Here is a 23,872-nt window from a genome sequence, read left to right on the forward strand (position 1 = left end):
ATAACAACATTTAGTCTCACTCAGGAGTTTAGTGAAGGCTGTATATTTGAGTTAGTCAACTCTATAACTCTATCCTTCCTGCCAAAGATCAGACTCTACATTCCCCAAAGTGAATATGTTTACAACAGGCTGAAGCCGTCTCCACGAGTGGATTATTTCAGCTGTCACAACTCTGAGCACCAGGTGGGAAAAGATGAACTGGTGTTCCTCTGAAGATTTTGGGAGAAGTTTCTGCTTCTTGTAAAAAGTTTTCTTCTGCACTACAGTAAAGTTTTAAATCGGAGAGTATATATCTTTCGGTTTTTATTGCTGGGACTATATTTTCACCCGTCCCTGTTGCTACTCAATGCTAGCTTTATTTGTGTATCATGTTATCATGTAATAAATATGGCTAAATAATATTTATATAGTGCTTTTCATGAACTCAAAGACGCATGAATGGCCTTCATGGTTAGCTACCTATTACATACAGTTGCATGTTCAACAGTTTTCTTAACTTTGGCTATTGCTATGCTCTATAATTCTGCATCATTATTTTATTATTGAGAACATGCATGTGTACTTAATTTTACGCCATTTCAGTGCTGCATAACGTCTCCATTTACCTGCAATCCTCTTTCTGTGTGAATTCATTTACTGTCATTTATTCACAAGGTAATATTGAATATGACAAATGGTTGTATACATAAAGAGAAGCAAACAGAGAAATAACGCTTACACCAAGCACATCGCTAAACAAGCATTTATACCTCCTATTAACACCAGCAGGGCTACCAGACAAGGATGCTGTGTGCTACTTAGAGTCTAATTTAAAGGCATTACCCCAGTAATCAATACTGCCTGTGTGTAGACACAGTGGGCTTTGTAAAAGTATTTTTAGTGAAGGCTGAATGGGTATGTGTGTGTTTGTGTGTGATGTGTACATAGACTGTTCATGACTGGACACACTTTCAGCTGTGCTTTGTCTCAGCCAGCTGCTCCTTTGCAGATAATACATTTGATCCATCTTCTTCGACCTTGAAAGTAGCCATCTCTCTTTAAACTTGTCACATTAAGAGCTGAATAGGAGACTGGAACTGATTATAAATTATGAAAGTCTCCAATAGGGATCCATCTTTGTTTTATGTGTTTGTATTTTTCCCAGAAACTCTTTGTTTAAATGTCTGGCTTAAATTTAATTTGGGGACCTCTTTTTCAAAACCTAAGCTTGAAGTGGGAGATAAGCAGGACACGAAGGACAAGAAAGTCTACACAAGCTACTCTCAGATTGACAGATTAGCTAAAAGAGAGCAACAGATGGACGCCTTTGTGTATAATCAAGAAAAGACCACATTGTTTGTTGTACAAGGACATGTGCAGTCCTGCTAACTTTCTATTGAACTCTTTTTCCAAAAATGACACTATTATCACATTGGAAATAGACTCAAACAGAAAGTTTTCAACCGTTTTTACTGTTCGTGTGCAGTTCGTAAAAGTTTAGGCATCCACAACCATCTTCCGGTTTTTATTTGAATGTCCTCGACCAACTTTAGTATATTTCTGTCTGGAATATGTCACCTTAGACTTAGTTCTTCTGTGACATTTCTCATTCCATAAGTAATACAACCTACAGACTCTACAACAAACTCTGCAACCTCTTTCTGTTTGAGAATTTACTAGTCTCCAGTTCTTCAACAGATTGTCAACTAATAGCCAGCCTTGTGCGATTTCAGCCCTTCTCTCTTTCTCCTCAGCAGGTTTGCTGCATATGTCCCTGCCTCTGGAATTACAGGTCTGGTCTTGAATAGTAGGGTTGTTCCTTCTCGGTCCCTCCAGCTCATATGCTGGTTTAACCCTATCAAAGGCCCAGATACCACACATCCTGCAAGTTGCTGTTTTTTGTGGCGGGGAAAGGGGAAGGGCACAGTGAGGGGTGTTCACTAACGAGAAGGAAAACACACAAGCAGAGGATGATGTTGTTCTTTCCTGTTTAGTGGATATAGTACAAATCACGAAGGAATGGCTGATGTTTCCCATGTGGGTGTTTGCACTGGATACAGGCCAGGGTACTTTTCACCCCTCTGATGTTGGACCTTATGTACTCCACTGCGCAAGTTTGTGGTTTGCTGTAGTCTCTGGCACACACATGCTGGCCTGAAGTTGTCATTAATCACTGATTCAACCACATGAAGACATGAGTAGGAATCAACAAATGTATCAATGGGGATACATCTTTCCCCCCCTTACTGTAGGAAAATGACCACATACACTATATGATTTACCTTCTATTCGCTACATATTCTCTGTTGTGGGCTTATGATCTTTTGGAAGACATATGCTTCATATGTTAACGTTTTGTTCTAAGGAACTTTCTCTCATGTATCATTTAAAGCCGTTGAGGTAAAGTTGCTATGTGGACTTTTTTTATTAGCCAGTCTAGACAAAGGGCTCTGGGGATGGCACTTTTGGTTGGTCTCTCAACCTGTCTTTCCACCACTTTGGTCTACATTGAAATAACTAAACATATATTTGATGGGTGTCCTTGAAATTTGGTACACATATCCACAGTTCCTAGAGGGCCAATCCTAACCTATTTGGTGTTCCCCAGACCCACTAGCAGATCAGACGTTTTACTCATCTAATGAAATATCTCAACTTCTCGTTGGATTGGCACAGTATTTACTGACATACTTTTGTTTTTCCAAAACAATTGACCTTTCTTGGCTTTTTCTCTGGCACATGGTGGAGTATTTATAGCCGCCACTCAAAAGTCAGAAATATTCTACAATCTTAAATGAAGGCTTTTAAAGGAAGTGTGTGGATGGTCAGCACTTACCTGGTACTATTTGAAAATACTGCTTGCATCTCGATGACCCCAATCCAACACATAATAATACAGGCTGTGACTGCAGGACATGACTTGATTATAGCACATGGAGCTTGCTTCTTACTTTATATATTTTGTTATTGTAATAGTTTCTGTTCTTAAAGCCAAGGTCTGAACCTGATCCTCCAACATCAACATATTTTTGAAGTTGACAGCCTCTCGTAATCTCCTGATATTATTGTTGGAGTCATTAAAAGATGGTTTAACTTTAAGCTAATCATTGCCTAGTCTTTTTCCTGGTATTTGTTTTCATTATGTGGAAAGATTAAATATTTGAGCATTAGAAAGAGAATGAAAAAATAGCCCCTAGGTATGTTTCCTCAATCTCTGTTGCAGTAATATGTTGAATTCATTTTAGTGAGGCGCCCACTACCTCTGAAAACTCTTGAGGTTCACATTAGCAAAGTCTTTACAGAGGATGTTGTGTATAATAAGAGTTATGAGGATGCTTTAACAGAAATGTCTGTGGGACATGGACTAGTTTCATTAATCTCCTGTCTGAGCCAGCGGACTGGATGTTTGCAAGCACTCAACAAAAATACTGTGGCTTCTTATTCTCTTGCATGCTATCCTTCATTTTTAGCTTTTTCAGCTTTGCTTTTGGATAATCTTGGATGCATGAGGCTCAGACAAAACATTGAACTTGTTACCTCAGGAAGCTCCTTGACTTTGAATTATCAGATGTCGTTTTCACTAGATTCACTGGGTCTACGTTTAGATGAAGACACACAGATATCCATTGTTGTTAAATGTAAAGCAAAGAAAAGTGAGCCATATTAATTTAATATAAGTATTATTGAGTTCCCAGTATATTCTTCTTTTTCGTTGGTTGAATGGGGGTCCAGCTTTGTCAGTTGCATCTCAGCTGTAACTGTGTACAGTCTTCTCCTCTCCTCCCCTATACTTTCCACGAGTCCATTGGTGCCACGGTGTCCACATTGTGGGACCACGTTGTCAACCGAAGCCGGCAGCGGCTCCAGCTGGCTCCGGGCCATGGATCATGGTTTCCCTGCCCAGCTCTGGTGTCTCTCTGTTGCTGTGTGGGAAGACAAAAGAAGAGGCCTTAAAGGTGTGCATACTGTGAAGAAAGGCAGATGTACAAACACATCGGGGGAATAGACAGCTGGACTGAGAGGCAGACAGACAGATGGCTTAGGACGGCAGCTATGTAGATCGTCTGGATAGAGGCAGACAGATAGATGGACAACAGAGGCAGGTAGGCAAACAGCCTGAAGATAAACATACAAGGCCAGGGATGTATCAGAGCATTGAACTGCCAGATTTGGTTTATTAGTTATAACTAACAGAAAGGAAGTTGTTGAATTTTTCAATGTTTGAACACTTTCTGCAATCATAACTTGGAGACATTTTAATACGATTTTTTTTTTAATTGTTTAGTCTGTCAACAACAGACAGTTTGGTTATGGATTGAGGTCATTATTTTTCAAGCAAATGTTTCATTCTCAAATATAGAGATTTGCTGTTAGATTTTACATTTAAGAGAGTGAGACAGCTGAGGGAAAGACGCGACTGCATGAGAGCAAAGGAAGAACATTTTATTTATCAGTTTAATATATTTTTATAATAATAAAAGGCAGGCTATCGCAGCTGGTAATCTGTCAGGGAGGTAAACGGTCGACCCTTGCTTATGACAGGAATAAGCAGCAGAATTGGACAGCACAACATAGCAGCTCGGACTGCTATCAGAGGCACAAACCTGACCTGAGACCAAACTGTCAATGTGCATGGAGGGAGACGGGTGGAGAGCAGAGGTCAGGAGATACACAGGACAGTCTGGAAATAATAGTGGGGAGCTTGTTGGTGACGGAGCTGTCATATAGATTCATCTCCCCCAAATGGAAAATTCTGGTCTGCATACCTGCAATTAAATGTTCTCAACCCCCACACAGGTGCACACACTGGCCCCCTCTACCTGTTGTGCATGTTGAGACTGTGTGCAGGTGCGTGGGTGAGGAGCTACATTGTGTGACTTTTCATTGATATGCTCTCTCTGTTTCTTTCCCGCCTCCTTGGGGCCCACAAGGAGGGAATATATCCACGTCTCCTTAGAAATAACCCTACCTTAAAAACATTTTCACCGCAGGTCACAGAACTGCTCTGCCATTCTTTAGGTTCATCTTTCAGATTTTATAATCAAGCCTCTGCCAGCCTTCTCCATTTGTTTATTGCGAGGGGAAGTAAATATACCTATAGATGAAAGCTTGAGCTCCTCCGTTCCAATGTCTTTCGCGTGACACACTCTTTAAAGGTATTTATCTCTTTAGGTGTCGGACCGCAGAATTTCCATACTATTGTTACCCCAAACAAACATCCCAACTGTAAGAGCTGTAGGCTTGCTCAGCCAAGTATTTTGCCTGAGGTTAGACTTGCTGAAAATGAGAGGCTTACTGGCTGCCTCGACATATGAGCTTTATTCTCTTTATCTCTCCCATCACTAATATCCCCAAACAAAAGGACAAAGGCGGGCTAGATACAAGGCGAGGTGTCATGTTTCATTTGGTAGAATTGAAAAAGTCAGTATATATGAGGCGTAAAAACTACACTAGTTTTCTAAACTTAAAGGTGGGGTAGGTCATTTTGAAGAAACCTGCTCGAGTGTGCTAGAATTTGAAAATACACAGCCAGAAGAAATCTGCCACTTCCTTACAGAGCCCCTCCTCTAACACACACGAACGCGCACATGACCAATGAGGGCACGAGATAAGTTTGTGCACAGATGGAAGGCTGATAGGCAGGTAGGCCATCCCATACTTGCTAACCTTGAGACCTCAGAAATCGGGAGCATTTCAAAACCACCGCGGGGGGAGGGGGCGTGCTAGTGGATCGCCGTTGCTGTATTGGATTAACATTAATATGCTTATTGTAGTTGTAAGTGCACTGTCTTGATGGAGCATATGCGTGGGCTGGACCTGTATTATACAGGAAAGGAGTGAGCAGAGTTGTCAAATTGTTGTGCTGTTTTCTGTGACTATCTTCTCACCCTCTCATACTTTCAGTTGCGCGCGCTACTAACGAGACGTGCTGCCATGGAAACCAAACAATGGTGAAGCTGTATTAAAGTCTGAGTGGAAACAGTCCTGAGTAAATCTGATTTTGTGAGAAATCGGGAGAAATGCGGGAGAAATATGACCCCGGGAGGACACCGGGAGAGGGCAATGAAATCGGGAGTCTCCCGCGAAAATCGGGAGGGTTGGCAAGTATGGGCCATCCAGTTACTTTAGCTCGGCCGGCTAAAATGATTGGTCGTGCTTTTTACAGTACTACGGCTTCCACAGATGAAATCTTTTAATGGATTTTTTTGTCAAAGCACTTAAGATATTCATTGCTATCGGGATGTTAAGAGCATTCCATGGGATATAACAAAAAGTGTATCTCGAGCCGGTTTCTCAAACTTACCTACCCCACCTTTAAGTGCATTGCCTTTAAATTAAAACAAGAGGGTTTTTTTCTGAGTGTCAATTACTTTCTTACTAACACAAGCACCCTCAATGGTCCCTTCAGGGCAGAGCAGCTGGGTATGGTCTAAAGATGAAGGAAACAAGTGGGTGAGGTCAGGCCAAGAGACTGAATGAGATCAATGTGTTTTCATTATCTGATTCTGGAGCCACACAGATCAAACCTCTTCCCATCCTGACCATTAATTGTCCACATTTGTATGAGCACAGTGTTAAAGTGCACCTATCATGCTATATTTAGGCATGTATTATGGGTCTCAGATATATAAAAAAATATAAAAACATGTCTATGTCGTGTTTTGCTCAAAATACAAACAGATCATGCATTTTAGACATCTCTCATATCTCTCTATACCAGCCCTGTTTAGAGAAATGCGAATTTTGGGTCCTTAGCTTAAAAATAATAAAAAGAGGAGGCGGAACTAATGCCTGATCAGAATTCTACCCGAGATAAAGTTAAATTCTGCTGTGATAAAAGGCCATCCTGTTCTAAACCACAGCAAGGATTATTTCTGAAACAGTATGGAGCTAAAATTATTTTTCTCTCACAGGTTTACACAAGGTGAGTTCCGTTTTTTATTTCCTGCTTTTTAAACACATGTGCTCTACACAGTACTGGTTAGCTCTGAGTGTTAGCGAGGCTTGCTAATGTAAACAAATACCATATTATGTCCGAGACACATGTCAGGCATTGTTTCTGATAGCAACTCTCTGTGGGTCCACCGTCCGAAATTAAGTAATATCGGCAGCAAATCTGTATCCGCTCGTTGTACCCCCGTTTTTAAAAGATGTGGGTTCAGAGGAAGAGAAAGGGTTTTATTTTCTGATGCTGCGTGAGTTCCCAGACACACCGGGGACACATATTTATGTATAAAAGACATCAAAAAGTGCATTTTGCATGATAGGTGCCCTTTAAAGTTAAGTAGCATATTTTGGATATCCTACCAAAAATCAATTTAAGTATCAAATTCCCACTTAGGCTTTCAATGTGTAGCTTGCTTCTTTGCATAGGCCAGCAGCTGTGGTCTGCTTTGATTCAGAGCAGTTACAAAAGGATTCCACTGGTGACCTAGAGCTACAGCAACAAAAAGAAAGAAGAAAATTGTCCATAGAAAACTTTTCAATCTGCTTCTGTTGAACAAAGGCCTTGTGACACCATTCACTGTGAAATAGTGGAATTGCTTGTTCATTTGCACAGTCTTTTTTGTATTATATTCTAGAAATGGTTTTTGACACTTCCTCAGATGACAAAACCAAATCCATTTCTCTGCCTTCAAGCCACAACCTCAGCTTGTTCCCAAAAGTATTTGAATTGGCAAAAATACAGAACTTCTCACTAAACTTTGGAGCTACGAGGGGGCCAATGCACAAAATGCGCATGCAAACATACTTCACAAATGGACCAAAAGTGGATAATGCTGCAGGAATGGTGTGAGAAGTTTCTGTCCACATTGGGAGATGCTTTGACACCTTTGTTTTGGCAGGACTCCATTGTCTGCTTTTGGTGAAGGAGCAAGCTACAAGAATTTTAGACCCACCTACAAGCCTATTGGTGAAGCAACTCTTTAAGAGTCTAAACACATGTACATACATGCATTTATCTACGCATTAACACACACAAGCAAAGACAAACGTAATCAAACAGACTTACACAAGAGCACATCCAGCCACACAAATCTCAACGGGTTGCTCTGAGCAAACACACACACACACACACACACACACACACACACACACACACACACACACACACACACACACACACACACACACACACACACACACACACACACACACAGACTAGTGTCCAGATCAAACAAAATGTCTCGATGTTAACCGGCAGCTGAGCAAACAGCTCTGCCTCTAAAGTGTGCTTGCTTCTCCCAGCATTTAGCTCCTTACTCTATTTAGTTTGGATCAAAACGATGGTCCTCACTGGCCGCCGTAATGTCAGCGGTGATTGATCTCTCTCCTGCTCGCTGCAGGCCTCTCGTCTGTGGGGACGTCACCTTAGCAACCCTCGCTTTTTGGCTCTTATACAGTTTGGCGGAGCTACATTTAATTTGTAGATATTATTACATTTCACTTATTGAAATTACACATTAAAATATTACCTTGATGATTGAAACAGACTCAATTTAAGTGATTTTGCACAGTCAGAACCTTCTAGACTAACAGCTGTTATATTGTCTGCTGGGGTGTATTGTGTTTGAACAGTTAGCCACTATAGCTGAGTTGTTTCTGAATCAGACTATAAAAATATAAGCAGGAAGGAACCTGAGCCCTTAAGGTCTGCCGCCCACAATTCTCCTCGGCCCAAGAGAAAACACATGGACTCAGATCACCGCTACAACTGCATTTCCTGTGTGTGTTGGAATTGTCGGGAGAAGTAACACTTGCGTGCTTGTGTGTCCACGTCAAAGGAAATCATAATTTAAGTGAGCTAATTGCGGCTCATCGTCTTCCTATCATCAGCAGTAAGAATAAGGTAGCACTGACCAACAAACAAAGCTGCCAGGGCAGATAAGATGAGGTTAAACGCACATCTTGTAAATCACTTCACACGAGTAGCACTTCACTCCTATTGGATCATAACATATCCAGAAGGACATTGGTTCAGCTCACAGTGTTAGAAAGAAGCACATGATTATAGGCAAGGCTCCTTTCTCCTCTTCATTCTCTGGATCACGGTAGCCTACATTGGAACTCTCCCTGTGGTTTTGGAAGCCGCTAACATGTCAGTCAGATGTTGTAATGAGGACCATATTGCCAGTTCTGTATTATTTTGAGATAAAAAAGCTTTAGTATGCTGTATAGTTTGGCTGTGCTATATGTGATCGGAGATAATCTGTTCAGCCTTGTTGGCAGGTCTGTTTTACTTCAGAGAGAGCTGGCTATTTATCCAGTCGTAGCTTTGTCCTTGACCGCTTTATTTCAACCAAAATGGGGTCCGTCGTCACTCTTTCAGTTGTGTATATCTTTTTCTCAAAGACAGAGCAGGCAGGAAACATGTTGGTAAATAGAAGGAGACCTTGACAATAGTAATTTAATCTCAGAAGCAATGTAATCCCAGATAAAAACGACATGGGAAACATTCCAGCAAGACAGAGAGGGTGGTAGGGTCACAATCTCTGACATACCAAGCACATGATGAATTTCTTGCTGGTTCCACCAACATAATGAAGTCATTACAAAAGTCATCCTTCACAAGGCTACTGTGTGATTTTTATAGCATTAGTCACTGCCCAATTGTGTTGTGTGCACCGTTACTTATTGGTCGTCATGATTCTGGATGTCGAATGCAGAACTACTTTTCATCTGGGAGAGTCTTTCTCCCACAAATATGACATTACTTAAATGACCAGTGGGCGTTGACACAAGTACTAGCAAGCTACTAACAGATATGGAAATCGAGAACAAGTTCCAATTGAGAACCAGATCGAATTTCTCTGGTTGAAAATGTATTCTTTTGAGAGTACCAGTTCCTTTTGTCAATGCTGCCATGGTTTTCTAACAGTAGTGCATTGTAAAATATTACAAGAGAGTTGTGTTGTCTTGTAGTGTCTTTTTAAAAGTATAATTTCAAGAGAGGGTTGAAACAACAGCACCCCTTTTAAATGTTTCCTAATTTTATCCATTATAATTATGATGAACATACTTTTGGTCTGATCCGTTTCTACTTTGTGTTCAGAGATAATGAAGCAGTGGTTTGAGACTGAAACCCATTTTTCCACAAAGATCAGGAACCAATAAGGAAATCCATAAAGAATGGGACTGATTAAAAAATCAATAATAGCATTGCTACCAATAAAATCAGATCAATTCCCATTCCTAGCTACGAATATACTGTTAGCATACAGTCCAACATTTGCTAAGGGTTTTGACTGAATGTTTTTTTTATGTTTCATGAAAAGTTCTGATTGATGATTATTGATCATTGACGTTATTTTTGTCAATAAGCAACACAATCTAATACCAAGGCATGATAAAGCAAAAGATAGAATATAGAAATGATGTTTTCCTTACTAATTTAATTATTAAACCCACAAGTGCAACGTAAAAAAGGACTGGGTCCAAAATATGCTCTGTATACCTTTGCTAAATGTAATGATATTTTCAAATGCTAATTTTCAAGAGTAGTTGTGTTTTAAGATTCTGTCTGATCTTTCACAGCACAAGTAGTCTAACTTAAAAGCCAACGTCTCTACCTCTATCGGTCACAGGACACTTGTCAGTGCTTGTTGTAGCAGTCCCTCAAGTGTCTCCCCATCTGGTCCAGGGCCTGGCAGGCCATGCCTTGGTGATAAAACATTCCTTGGCAGATCAGTAGGACAGTGGTGGTAAAGAGTCACCCAGCGGGCCTTTAGTTCACATCCATCTGCCTCTCGTTAACTGAGTGGGAAGAGAAGGCAGAGAGAGCTTCAGGTGGAGAGAGTAGACGTGAGATGCTAGAGGGAGGTTCAGAGTGCTTACAGAAGTGTATTTTACATCTGGGAATGCTAAAGAATGAGCCTCATCAGTTTACATCAGTGGGAATCTTTTGAACACTGTGACTGCATGGATTGTGTTAGCGCTGTGCAATTAATCGTATTTTAATCTCGATTTTGGCTTGCAACGATTACGAAAACAGCGTAATCGAAAATCGAAAATATTTTGCTGCATTCCCTTTCGCAATAATGCTCTCAATTTGTCTTGCGTCATCCAGCGCGCGCGTGCGCTGTCGCCCCTCCCTAAAAGCCCTCGTGGCCAAGTTGTGTTGTGACTTGCAGTCTGTTTAATAAATCCATATATACACGTTGCAAGGGAAGCTTTAGTTGCCGTGTCTTTATTCTCTTAGCTCGCTACTTCCTGTTTCCGGATATGGGGTTACCAAAAAAAGAGTACTGCATGTAGCAGTATAATTAAACATTACAGGTTGTGAGTAACATTAGTTATCATATATATATGTTTAGTAAGTTGTGGAATTGCGCCCCAAAATATTTGTTGATCTTTGTTGGTATTTATTATTTTGATATTATTTATTTAAATGTATGCTTTTTTAAAATGTATTTTCTTATTGGTTTTTCAGTTGAATTATACTTAAAGTTCAGGGTAATCAACTGTTAAAAACATACTGTTCAAATTATTATAATTTTTTTAAATTTTATTTCAATAAATGGATGTTTTCAAAGTCAATGAATAATCGTATTTAATAATCGTGATATCAATATTGACCAAAAATAATCGTGATTATGATTTTTGTTATAACCGAGCAGTCCTAGATTGTGTTGGGAGCTTCATTGGCTGAGGTGTATGCCACATGCTGCCATAGGCTTACGTCCAACTTATTATCACACACATTCCCATCTACAACCATTGCTGCATTTCTTCTCTTAATATATAATTGTAATTAACCGTTGATTGACATTTAGTTAGGACATTCTTTTATAAAACAAAAAAAAAAGATAATGAGTGTATATATAGGAAAAAGCCCCTGTGTACAGGCATTAGTAGGTAAACCAGACCAAACAACAGATTCCCAGTCACTTCAAGACTCATCATAAAAACCAATGGAGTGTTAAGTGAGTCATGCTCAGTGGAAATTAGCAATGTGGTAGGCCTATTTTTTAGGCCAATTGGATGAAACTACTTTTTGTATAATCTTTGCCATATGGCATGCATTTATCAAAGAAGCAAGAACATGAATGATTACCCCGCTATAATTAGCTATGGCAGTAGAGCCTTGTTGGATTATGAGAGTACTCAAAAAATGTTAGAGGAAAGCGCTCTGTGGATGCTCAGCTCCTTCTGGCATGTGATCCCACTCCAGCTGTAATTAGAAGCTTGTGCTCCGTTAAAAACTGATCGGCCGTTTCGTAATTACCTCTGATGGTATTTATCCTGTATAGTATCCAGCCTCTAGAAAAAGGAATGGACAACTTCAACATTCCCAAACCCAAGATCTGAAGCAGATGGTGGGGCTGGGCAGCCCCTCGCATCGTCCCTCCCCAGTCCTCAGCTGCTATTTCAGGTGCTGCTGATGAGCCACTCTGCACATGGAGATGCAGCCCTGGGACTGAGGTGATACGGCTCGTCCCAGATAGCTGTTAGTGGAGACTGTTACCAACTAGGAGAAACTTAAGAAAATCTGAGTTCATCTGTATGTCTTATATGGTAAAAGGAATACTCAGCAAATGCTTATTGTTTCATAGTCAGGTTAATTGGGATCACCAGTAGCGAAAATATCGTTGAGTTCAAAAGTAAAAAAGTCCCCCTCTCTTTGTGAGAGTTGTTTTTACTCAAGCCCAGTTACTCTCTCTGGAGGTCAACAATGTGGATCAGTACCAATCCTGCTTACAAGGCAGTTTCTTTGACAATGGGACAGTCCTGTCTGGCAAATCAGAAGCCACGCTGAACTGCAACTTTGGACATATTTGTCACCATGAATGGGGTTATGGGAAGTATGCGATGTGGCCTCCAAAGAAGCAATTGGATAACATCCAGATTAGAAACAAAAGGGCTTTGGTCCAGACTGATCAACACAAAGAGGCCAACAGCGGCTCTCTCATTGTCCATATCGACATTGTGTGCATTGGGCCTCATTGACTGGATGTCCATCAGTCAGCTGGAATTGTTGCTGACAACTTTATAGGCCCTGATTTAATTCTGTAAGCAGCTATTGACTCGTGTATCTTTGGTAGATTGTTTGTTTGCTAGCTAGACGCTTATGGTGAGAGAAAAAGACTGACAGTCGGTTATTATATTTTGGCAACAAAGTACTGTTTCTTTCTATATCCTAGTGACAATTTCTCAACCCAGTTCACAGGTGCTCTCATCTCCCCTCAGCTACCCAGTTTGAAAGGGATCACAGAGGTCTTTGATGCCTCCCCTCTATGCACTACCCCCCTCCACCCAAAATCCCTCAGCACACAGTCTTCCACACGTGTTTACCATACAAATGACTTCAGAACGACAGGAATGCACCATGTAATAGTAGAGCAACGCTCACAATGACAGTAAAAATGATGTTTCTTTGAAAAAACGTAGGATTTAATTGGTTAAAGTGTCTGTTGTTGCTGTGAGTTCCGTAAGAAAGTAGTCCGACGGCAGTTTGATCAAAGGGAGTTGTTTGGCTCTCCTCAACATATCCTTTTAAAAAATATTTGCCTTTTTACATGTGATAATGACTTTGTCCACACTTTTCTGGATAGTTCCACAGGAGCTTGGATCAGCCAATCTGCTTGCTTTATGTGCTTTTCCACATGACACACTGTTGAGATTTGGGAGGTGTATTTATGTATCGGATATTCTGTGACATACAGTTACCCATAACACCCCTTTGTCTTTGCAGGTTTACTCACTGTGGCCATGATCGAGTTTTGAGAATATTGTCCCAGCTGAATTTTGTTGAACTAAATGGTTTACACAACACATCCAAGTTTCAGGAAGCAGCAAACATGTAATTTCCTCTGACAGGTGTTCACATTTAACATTAATTCCTACGCACTACAGCTTCAGTAGCCGGTGTCTGACTGGTCAAATGAATGATTTAATGAGTTTCCGTGCGCAGTCATGAATGTAATTGTGTTAAATGATCCAGTACTCTCCTTTGTGTCAGTGCCATGGTAGCTTTGTTTTAATCCCCACATCCTCTGGAGATGGAGGCAATTGCAAGGTTTACCCATTCATCAAAAATGCCCGCTGGACTTTAATGCAGTCCTATTTAAAACCAACATCCTTCTCAGTGCTCATTGGTGGTCTCCAAGTTTTGGTGTTCTGGATGTTAAAGTTTTGAGTTCTTATTTGAAGTCAGGCCTCTGCTTTGCTATTAACATCCCTTTGTCATTGTTAATGATGTCTTTAGTTCACTGTGTTTATGTTTAATTGCTGTGATAAGCATGTATTTTGATTGAGTATTGCTGAAATGCCTTCATTGTTTATTTTTTCACTTAGACCCAGTTCCTTGTCTCTTTCGTAGTGTTTTATTTCATTGCGAGTGTCAAAAGGAAGGAGCTACTTGCAGTGCAAGAAATAATCAACAGTAGTCCCAATGTATGTTGTTATTTATCAAGACCTTATACTGATGAATAGAGCAGAGCCTTTCCCATTATTTGATTACTTCATTAAGGACGTGTGCCCATATAGCTCCCACCCCTCTTTGAGTGGAAGCTTTCTGATTTAGTCAGCCGTTGATTGGCCAGGAAAGAGCTTGGCATACTGGACTATTGATGTTATCCCATAAAAGCTCTTAGGGATCTCTTGGCTTTTTCACAAAGGCATTTGTAGCTGTCTAATTGTTTCGTCAAATACTTATCATTGTTTCAGTCCACTTTACTTTAATATTAATGAGAGTATTCATTAAGCATGCAGGTTGGCTGGAGTATTGACCAAGCATGCGGTTTACAGTTGTCGTTCCCCTGGCTCTGGTTCAGTTTAGTTCAAATTAGGTTGACTACAAAATCTGAGGTTATCAATTGTTTTCCTTTATCATTATAGCTCAAACAGAGATGTACACAATCATAATACACCTGAAAAGAGATTGCTAGCATTGCAATAACTTCAGTAAATCACAATTACAGAGACCCTACACAGCAGCACAGACATTACAGACAGGAAGGAAAGGAGGAAACATTGCCCAAATTACAGTCTATTAGCCACGAAAACAAACAAATAATGTATGTGAGCAATTGAATCTCCCTGCCAGGGACTGAAAGACACGTTACTGGACCAAATGATGACAAACTAATAGCAAAACTGATACAATAGCCGCTTCTCACACCAAGTACTTAAAAAGGTTCGCAAAAACTAGGTTCTAGTTCCAGATCTTTTTGGTGTGAACGCAAAATCCCCAAAACTATCGGAGCTATTCCTGGGAAAAGTACTCCGGTGTGAAAGCTCCTATTGATACTTTCAGAAAGATGGAAATTGTGGCTAAACTATTAAAGAGCTGGAAGACTGTGCATCATCAGAAGAAAGCGTTATTCCTTTATTGAATACAGTGTTATTGTCATCTTACTGAAGCCCTTCTGCTAGAGTTGTAATTAGCAGTTTAAAGTAAAATCACTGGTTATAAATAACGTTCTTATCTTAAAGGGGACCTATCATGCAAAATACACTTTTTTGTGTCTTTTATACATAAATATGTGTCCAGATTTGTGGCGGTTTGACGTCATATCGGCAATGCGAACCCACGGCCCTATCAGAAACAATGCCCGACTGTTTTGGCAATTGTATTACCACATCCACTGTAAGTGGGAACAATACAATGCACATTAAACTGTGCCCTGAAAAGTTTTTCCTCATCAACTGATCTTATTACCTTTTTATTTTTAATATTTTGTCAGTGCGCCAAGGAACATTCAGTAAGACCTTGCAGGCTTCAACTTTTTTTATAATGGTGCATTGTCGTGTGAGTTGTACAAACCGTTTGTGAAGGCATGTTGCAGCCTTATTGTTCTTTAACTCTGGTATGAGGGATGGATCTGTGCCCTCTCTGTTGGTGACTCTAAATCACCTCATTAATCTGCTTCCTCTGCTGAAGATGTCTGGCCCCAGCCGCCTTCCATTAGGAGGAATCCATTATACATGGTGGCCCTGGCCAGAGAGAGGACACACAGAGGAAACTGTGTGTGTGTGTGTGTGTGTGTGTGTGTGTGTGTGTGTGTGTGTGTGTGTGTGTGTGTGTGTGTGTGTGTGTGTGTGTGTGTGTGTGTGTGTGTGTGTGTGTGTGTGTGTGTGTGTGTGTGTGTGTGTGTGTGTGTGTGTGTGTGTGTGTGTGTGTGTGTGTGTGTGTGTGTGTGTGTGTGTGTGTGTGTGTGTGTGTGTGTGTGTGTGTGTGTGTGTGTGTGTGTGTGTGTGTGTGTGTGTGTGTGTGTGTGTGTGTGTGTGTGTGTTCCCAGTTGTCATTGCAGGCTGCACATTTAAATGAGTCGCTCTGACAGGTGTGATTCCTCAGAAAGGACCTCAGAGGGTAATTTACCTGCACATACAGCTTGTTTTAGTGAGGCCTGCTGTCACCCCTCTGCTTTCATAAGTGGCTTGGGATTTCATTCAAAGACACTGATGAGGATGTGTGTTTGTGTGTAATTCATCCTAAAGATATTCAGCCCTAATGAAACACCCGAGACCAGTTTTGCCATCCTCACATCTCTTAGCATTCAGACCCATAACAAACGGATAATAAGTTTCATCAGGCGGTTGTTTTTCACTGATCAATGTATGCCGTGCTGTAATAGGCCTTTGCTGATTCTTTATCTTACATGTTTTGGTAAATTTCAGCTGCATAAGTTTGCATGCTTGTTAAATCTTATTTGAAAAGTAGTTTGCATTGCAAGCAAATTGACCATGTTGTAAAAGTCTTAATAGGTACATATCCGCAAGTGTGGCAAATATTACTGATGAAAGCAGCCAAATGTAAACGCTTCTAGTTTCTCCATGAGTTGTCCAAATGAAAACATGAAAGTCTTGCTCTTATATATAGCAACTATGATTGGTTTTTAAAAAAACAAAAACGTTTCCAAGCAAAGCTCTGTCGGAAAACACCATATTTCTAGTCTTCAGATTTTGGCTCCATCCTAATCTATTTGTTCTCTTGTTCTCCTCAGAGATCCGGGCCCAGTTGGTGGAGCAGCAGAAATGTCTGGACCAGCAGACGGAGATGCGGGTCCAGCTGCTGCAGGACCTGCAGGACTTCTTCAGGAAGAAGTCAGAGATTGAGATGGAGTACTCCAGAAACCTGGAGAAACTGGCCGAACGCTTCATGGCAAAGACTCGCAGTACCAAGGATCACCAGCAGTACAAGTGAGGAAACGCTGTCTTAGTGTTTGTTCTCAATTTGAGTCTGTCATCTGGGTTTATTTATGGGGCGCAGAATACACTTTGTGAGTCCAAATGATTGTCATTCTTAGCCCGCTTGCCTAATATCTAGAAGAAAAGCTGTTTTATTGTGGCGGCCAGATGGAAGTCATACTGAATTTCATTTTGTAATGTTGATATCATCTCTTTTTTCTGATGGGCTTATTATGCTGATGAGCTATATCAATCTTCATTAAATATATTCAAAGCAGGTCAAATGAGGATAGAAAATCAGTTCACCGGTGACACTTATTTTTCATCTAAAAATGTTTTTTTTTCCAAACATATCCTCAGAAATTCTAGTGGCTTAATTCATAAATTAAATTCATAGTCCTTTCTTTACCTCACCAGCAAAATACATTCTTGACAAAACTATTATATATTATGCAATAATTACATTACTGCCTGTTTCTATTTTTGTAACTATGATCTCTATTGTAAATATGTTTAAAGAATAACAAATTACACAATTAAATATGTATATGTGAAGGGTTCATTTTTATTTTTCAAACATATTTGGGCCAATTATAAAAGGAAATGTTGTTTTGGATAGCCCTCAAAACTTGTAAATAAAAGAAATATGTGTCATTAAAGCAGGTACAAGAGAACTGGAAGAATAAACTTAATATAGAATTTGATTTGTCTTCGTATTAACCTGGCTGAGGAACACGTAAAAAATCGAATGAATTGTGATTCTTCATCATGTTTACAGGAAGCTTGTCTCCCTGCCTCTCCACCTCTCTCCCTCTATCTTGTTACCGTGCATCACAGTTTGACTGGGAGCCTTTTTAAAGATCTTGACACAGTTAAGTCTGCTGTAGTTTTTGGCCTTATTACACTCTACTCATGGAAAAAGCAGACATTAGCATATTGTTTGAACCCGCGATGAGAACGAAAATAAAACCCATGTTTGTCTTCGCCGTCTGTAAATAGCGAGTGCTCTCTGTCTGAAGCGGCAATGGCTCTAGCAGCTGTGTGTGCCCATGTCTGTGACGTGCGACTCTGCTATGTCGCTCTGTGGTTTCATCGCGTGATGCACAGTCCGGTCACTTCATTCACAGGGTGAACGTTTGGCAAGTGCCTAGGAGCATATTTTTAAAGTAAATACAAGATGTCTGAATAAAATAAAAAGACCTTCCTGTGGGTTTTAATCATTGAGCCTGTATTTTTGTATTCACATAAACACTACACGTACAGTAAGGCTTTTATGCTCTCCACATTCTCTAGGTTGTTTTCATTGGACATACATGTGGTGTGAAAAAATGACTTTTCATTCCGTCTGTAGCATTAAGCCAATAGTCATTTGACAGGTTAGCTAGGCGGAGCTGCAAAATGCTTAAGCAGCATTAAAATGACCCCCTAGATCTGTGGGTAATGCTAAAGCTGTCAGTGGTGCTGCATGCTTTAATCGGGTTAACATAATTGATGTGGGGACAAGTTGACAAGATGGCATTCAAACAGTTAAGACTGCATTAATATACACAATGTGTTAACTTTAGTTTGTTGTTAAACTGAAGCAAGTGGTGTTAGGGATGTCTTCCCAACCAAAAGGATTCTGGTAGTGGGTAAGCAGGTTGAAGCCACATTTCTGAAATCGTGATGATACTTGTATCATCACAGTAGGAACCATTTGAACTGTAGGTTTTGGAGGGCTTAAGATAATATGACATCTTAAACAACACACAACCATACTGAAATCGACAGGAGGAAAGCTAGCTAGCTGTAGCCGTTAGCCGTAAGTAGCTGACAATGGAGGTACTATTGCACTTTTGAAGTTTTGGCACAGTAGGAGTTTTTCTTCCAGAGCGAGAAGTGTTGTTCAGAAGTTTCAGATGTTGTGCCAACTGTGGGAGGATTAAATGCCTCTGCTCACTTCTGCAGAAGAATCCATCTTTCTTCTGCTAAAGTGCTCAATGTTGAGCTGTTGTTCTGCATACACATATCTTTATTTCATTGTATTGCACTTGTAAACAGAGAAATTAAGAGCGAATGAACACACATATAAAAACAGAGTCCAATCCAGAGTGTTGGTCTGTGAAAATAGTTAACTGAAAAATAAGATAAGTGTCCTTCTTTACAATAACGGTTGGTGTAGCTCCTCTAGGTTTTTATGATTGTAAAAATAATGCATTACTGCCTGTAATTGTATTAAATGTCCTTGCAACACTAAGAAGCAGCTGCAGGTTTGCTTTACATGCTTAAAATCATAGTCTCCACATAGGTGTTAAAAAGCTTGTAACATGCTGTTCAACATTAATATAGTGTAGTAAGTGTCAACATGTACATGTATGTTTGAGCTGCTGATAATGGCTATTTAGAAACAGTTTGAGCTTATAGCTTCCAGTTGGTAAGGCAACGCTCCAGCAGTAAAGACTATGATCGCTAGTGATTTTGGAAGAAATATCGATGGGCTGTTAATGGCGGGAAATAAATTCTACTCTTCTCTCCTTTTTCCATTAATGTAAGAAAACAAAAACAAGAGACCAAGATTACTGTATGCAGCCTAGAGCGGCAGTCTGTGGGAGAGCCATTCACTGCCCTGTCCATTAATGTTCCAATGGCTGTTTGCAGAACACACACACACACACACACACACACACACACACACACACACACACACACACACACACACACACACACACACACACACACAATGAACAAGTATGGGCAAACATTCGCCTCTATCTTTGTCGCTTTAAAAACACAAAACAAATGCTCATGCACACAGCCTGATACAGTATTATGCAAAGTTTGTTCAGGGAGGGACGTGGAGATGATGAGAAGGGACATCATTGAATTATTTATAATGCAAAAGCCACAGCTGGGATCATCTTAAATAGGCAGCTTTTATCCAGAATGAATTGTCTGGTTAAGGGACTTCCTCTCTTTGTCTGAGGATAAAAAGAAGGTGTAAAACATGCTGCGTGTTTCTTCAGACGGTTCCATCCGCCGCCTATTCAGCTTGAGATGCAAAGAATAAAGTCGGACAAAGTTTATCTTTTGTTATCTACAGAACGGTTTGACTAGACTTTTTTAATTAGGCTGTTGCGCCCTGTTGCATGCTTCTTCAAACTCCACCCTTCTTTTTCATAATAGCCTTGTTCCAATTCGGACTTACAGTGATCATTCTGGTGAAGCCAGTCACTGTGCTGCAGTATGAAAGCTGCCGCTGCAGTTCATTAATGAAAGATGTTATCAGTTTGGCACTGGAGGACTTTGCCGTTTTCCGTCTGATGTTGATATGGGCTCCTGTTTCAATACCCTGCATACTGAAGTGGTAATGATCCTTCATTGTCGGCGTCCTGCCGCTGTATGAGGGTGTGTTGATGTTGACTCTGGGACTCCTGGATTTAGACTGCATGAATAGACAGAACCCACATTACGTTGATAGTAGCCAGTGAGTTGCTAATGAGCTTCTTTTTTTTTTATACTCACACCCCCCCCCTCCCTGCCTGTCCTGGACATTAGTTTCCACTTCCTTACCTGTGTTGCAGGCCTTCTGGGGCACGCCTATCTGTCTGTGTTTGTCTGACCCACTTCCTCCCCTGGCTGAGCGGGAAACGATGACATTGAGAGATTTTCCTGCCATTATGTAGAGTAAGCAACCCGAGAGGTCATTTTGTCGTCACAGCCCGTGTCAGTCCCCTCCCCTTTTTTCTGTCCTCTCTTCATTACAGAAGTTTCATTTAGTAAATCAGTCCAATAACAAACATACAAGGTACTTTGACAACTGTTGATGTATTTGTGGGAGGGCTTTGGTATTTCAAAGTCCTCCCCTATAGTTCAGTTGGCTAACTGCTTTGTGTGGCAGATCCTTTTTGTTTTGTTTAATCGTTTGAAATGACTTGGAAAGGAACAGTGCTATAATTGGTTTAATGTCTAATGTGTGCATGTATTGTTGATGAGGAGTCCTGCTGTGCTTTGAGCTATAAGGTCGGATAAAGGAATGTAAAGAAGGCAATTCAAGTACTGACTAAAAGTCCTCTAGCTAAACCTGCCATTACTCGAGCGGTTTTACATCCCATTATCTTCATATCATCTATATTTCTCCACAACAGGTTCACAGATGGATCATAAGATATCTATGCTTGGAGGTTATTTCATTAACTTTTGTAGGGGCTAATGTTGTGCGATGTCCAGCTTCATCTCAGTGGCCACTTGGACATTATGCCTCCTCTGCACACGCAAAAGTGAGCATGAATTATTAAAGACGTACACATGCACACACACGTGCTGTCCTCGTGTCTCTAGATTGGCAGTATTGCACTCTGCTGATACATAATGCAGAAAGGATTTATGGTAATTGCTCTTTGACAGCGTGTGTGTGCGATGCAGTGTCCGGCGGTTCTGCTGCTAGCTCTGGGACTGCTTCATTTATTTTTCTCTTTTTCTTGCTCTCTCTTACTTACCACATGTCCTTTAGCCCAGGCATGTGGCATCAATACACCACTCATCCTTTAGCTGAATCTTTTATTTTCTTTCACCATCTTCCTGGTGTCTTTGAAAATGGTCTGTGCTCTCAAATGCTCTCGGATGTTTTCCATGTCAGCGTGTTTGGCTCTGCCTTTATCAAATGAAGGTTGCTTCCTGTTTTCGCAGAGACTCGGGGAAACATTTCAGCTGGTTGGAATGTTTGTGTGAGTTATTAATTTAGGGAAATGCTTTGTTTTCTGCTCTTGCAGCAGATGTTGAGCCAGAGGTGGATGCTAGCTCAAGGCTAGGTCACCTAACAGTAAGTGCAGAGTTTCACCTGTTGTGATGACAAGTGCTATCTGTCTAACAAACTGACACCGTGACTGGAGAGCAGAGGCGAGTCTACATGTGGTTCCTGCCATGCTTGACCCCCAGACCCAACCTTAGAATCTACACATTCATATTCTGTGCTGCTGTTAGCAGGGAGGAGGAATGTTTTAGGTTAACCCAGAGGAAGTCAGCCTGCAGGCCAGTGCTTATGCAGGGCCCCTGCCTGCTCTGGCCTGGACAATGTCCTACAGTTAGCGTGGAAGCAGCCGGCACACAGCACAGGAAACAGCTCTCAGCCTCCACTATTTCACTCTTTTTTTCACTCAAGATCACAATCTTTTCCCTTTGCTGTGACTTCTCTTTCCTCGCTTGTCTGTCTTCTGCTGTCACAGTTCATGCGTGTTTCTACTTTTCAACTCCACTTAAAATGCATACTGGCTTCTTCCACGTCACTCCACTAAGTGTATTTAAAGCCTGTGGCGCACTCTTCCCTGGTTTGTATGAAGTCGGCTTGGCTAAGAGCATTGGGAGAGCTCTGTCCCAGAAATGTCACAGATACAAAGTGTTTCCAGCTCAACTGGGTAGTCCGTGTCGTATATAGGGAGCTTTATTAGGCCCGGAACCAGCAGTATATGGGACATTTAACCCCAAAGGAGACCTGTGACGCATCTCCCTTCTGCTTTTGTACCAGATCCGGGTGAGAACTAGACGAGGAACTGCCACTGTCTGCTTGTTAAAATGACAAATATTGTCTAAAGAAATTGGGGCTGAGACATTGACATCGATACAGACACACAGGAAAATGTTGAAATGCACTGATACAAACTATAAACACACACAATTGATATTGCTTTGGATTTCAGTCTATGAACCCATGTGTTCTTGTTAATTAATGCTCTACACGTGTGACCTAACAAACAGGAACATGCGGAGTCATCAAAGCATTCCATATAAACAATTCTTCCATACATCCTTCCTTTTCCTATTTTGTAACATGTATTAAATGACACCAGGATATTACTTTTCCACCTATGTTTTCCAAATGTATTATTTTAGACAGCTGATCTGACACTCGACTGTTTCCCTGGTTTATTCAGGAAAGACCAGAACCTGCTGTCCCCGGTCAACTGTTGGTACCTGCTGCTGAACCAGGTGAGGAGGGAGAGTAAGGACCACGCCACGCTGAGCGACATCTACCTCAACAACGTCATCATGAGGTTCATGCAGATCAGCGAGGACTCCACACGGCTACTCAAGAAGGTGAGGACAACACTTCGGCTTTGATCACACTATTACTAAACAGGATTTTCTGGAAACTTCTAAATAGGGTGCTTTTGGTCACATTTGGTCATAAAATTCATGAAAAATATCTTCTCAATCTGACATGTTTTGATCTTGTTCTGTACATTTAGTAAATGTAATCTTTACGTTTCCCAAAATGGTCGAACACATGGAGTTGTTTTTGTGGCACCCATATAGAGGGTTTTAGATGTATAGGTTGAAAGGGAATCCCAAATATGTAACAGACCGAACAGAAATGGGACTATATTTGGAATGAAAAGCTGACAAAAAACATTTTGCACAGAAAGAAATTGGAAAGATCGGCAAAGAAAATACAGCACCTTCTTTGTACCAAGTTTAATGTTACTGTGGTTACTTTGTTCACATATTGGAACACACTCATCGTTCTGATCTAATGTGTAGTTTATTCTTAAACACTGTTCAAACGTATCCTGCTGCCCTCATGTACGTCTCACTCACCATTTTCCTGGCACCTTTATGCCCCTTAGGCCTCCTTTCGCTTCAGTCTTCCCTCACTCGTTCTTATTTTTTTTTGTTGTACTTTCTACTGTTTGGTTTCTACTAGAAGAGGTCAGATGTGATACTCCTTTGATCAATAAAACAAAAGTTGGACCCCACCGCTTAAACAGTCCAGATTTTTCACGGCGGTCAG

At 40.8% G+C, this 23,872-nt stretch overlaps 1 protein-coding gene across 3 annotated transcripts in view; it reads left to right on the plus strand.

Moving 5' to 3' along the window:
* srgap1a (SLIT-ROBO Rho GTPase activating protein 1a) overlaps positions 1–23,872 on the plus strand; it is an 87,976-nt gene that overhangs the window by 18,107 nt on the left and 45,997 nt on the right. For all 3 annotated transcript variants that reach the window (XM_079682010.1, XM_079682008.1, XM_079682009.1), the window contains exons 2-3: positions 16,926–17,121; positions 23,016–23,178. In XM_079682010.1, coding sequence (XP_079538136.1) covers positions 16,926–17,121; positions 23,016–23,178 — 359 coding nt within the window. The remainder of the gene's footprint in view (positions 1–16,925; positions 17,122–23,015; positions 23,179–23,872) is intronic.

The sequence above is a fragment of the Notothenia rossii genome, assembly GCF_949606895.1.
Source record: "Notothenia rossii genome assembly, chromosome: 5".
Lineage (NCBI taxonomy): Eukaryota > Metazoa > Chordata > Actinopteri > Perciformes > Nototheniidae > Notothenia > Notothenia rossii.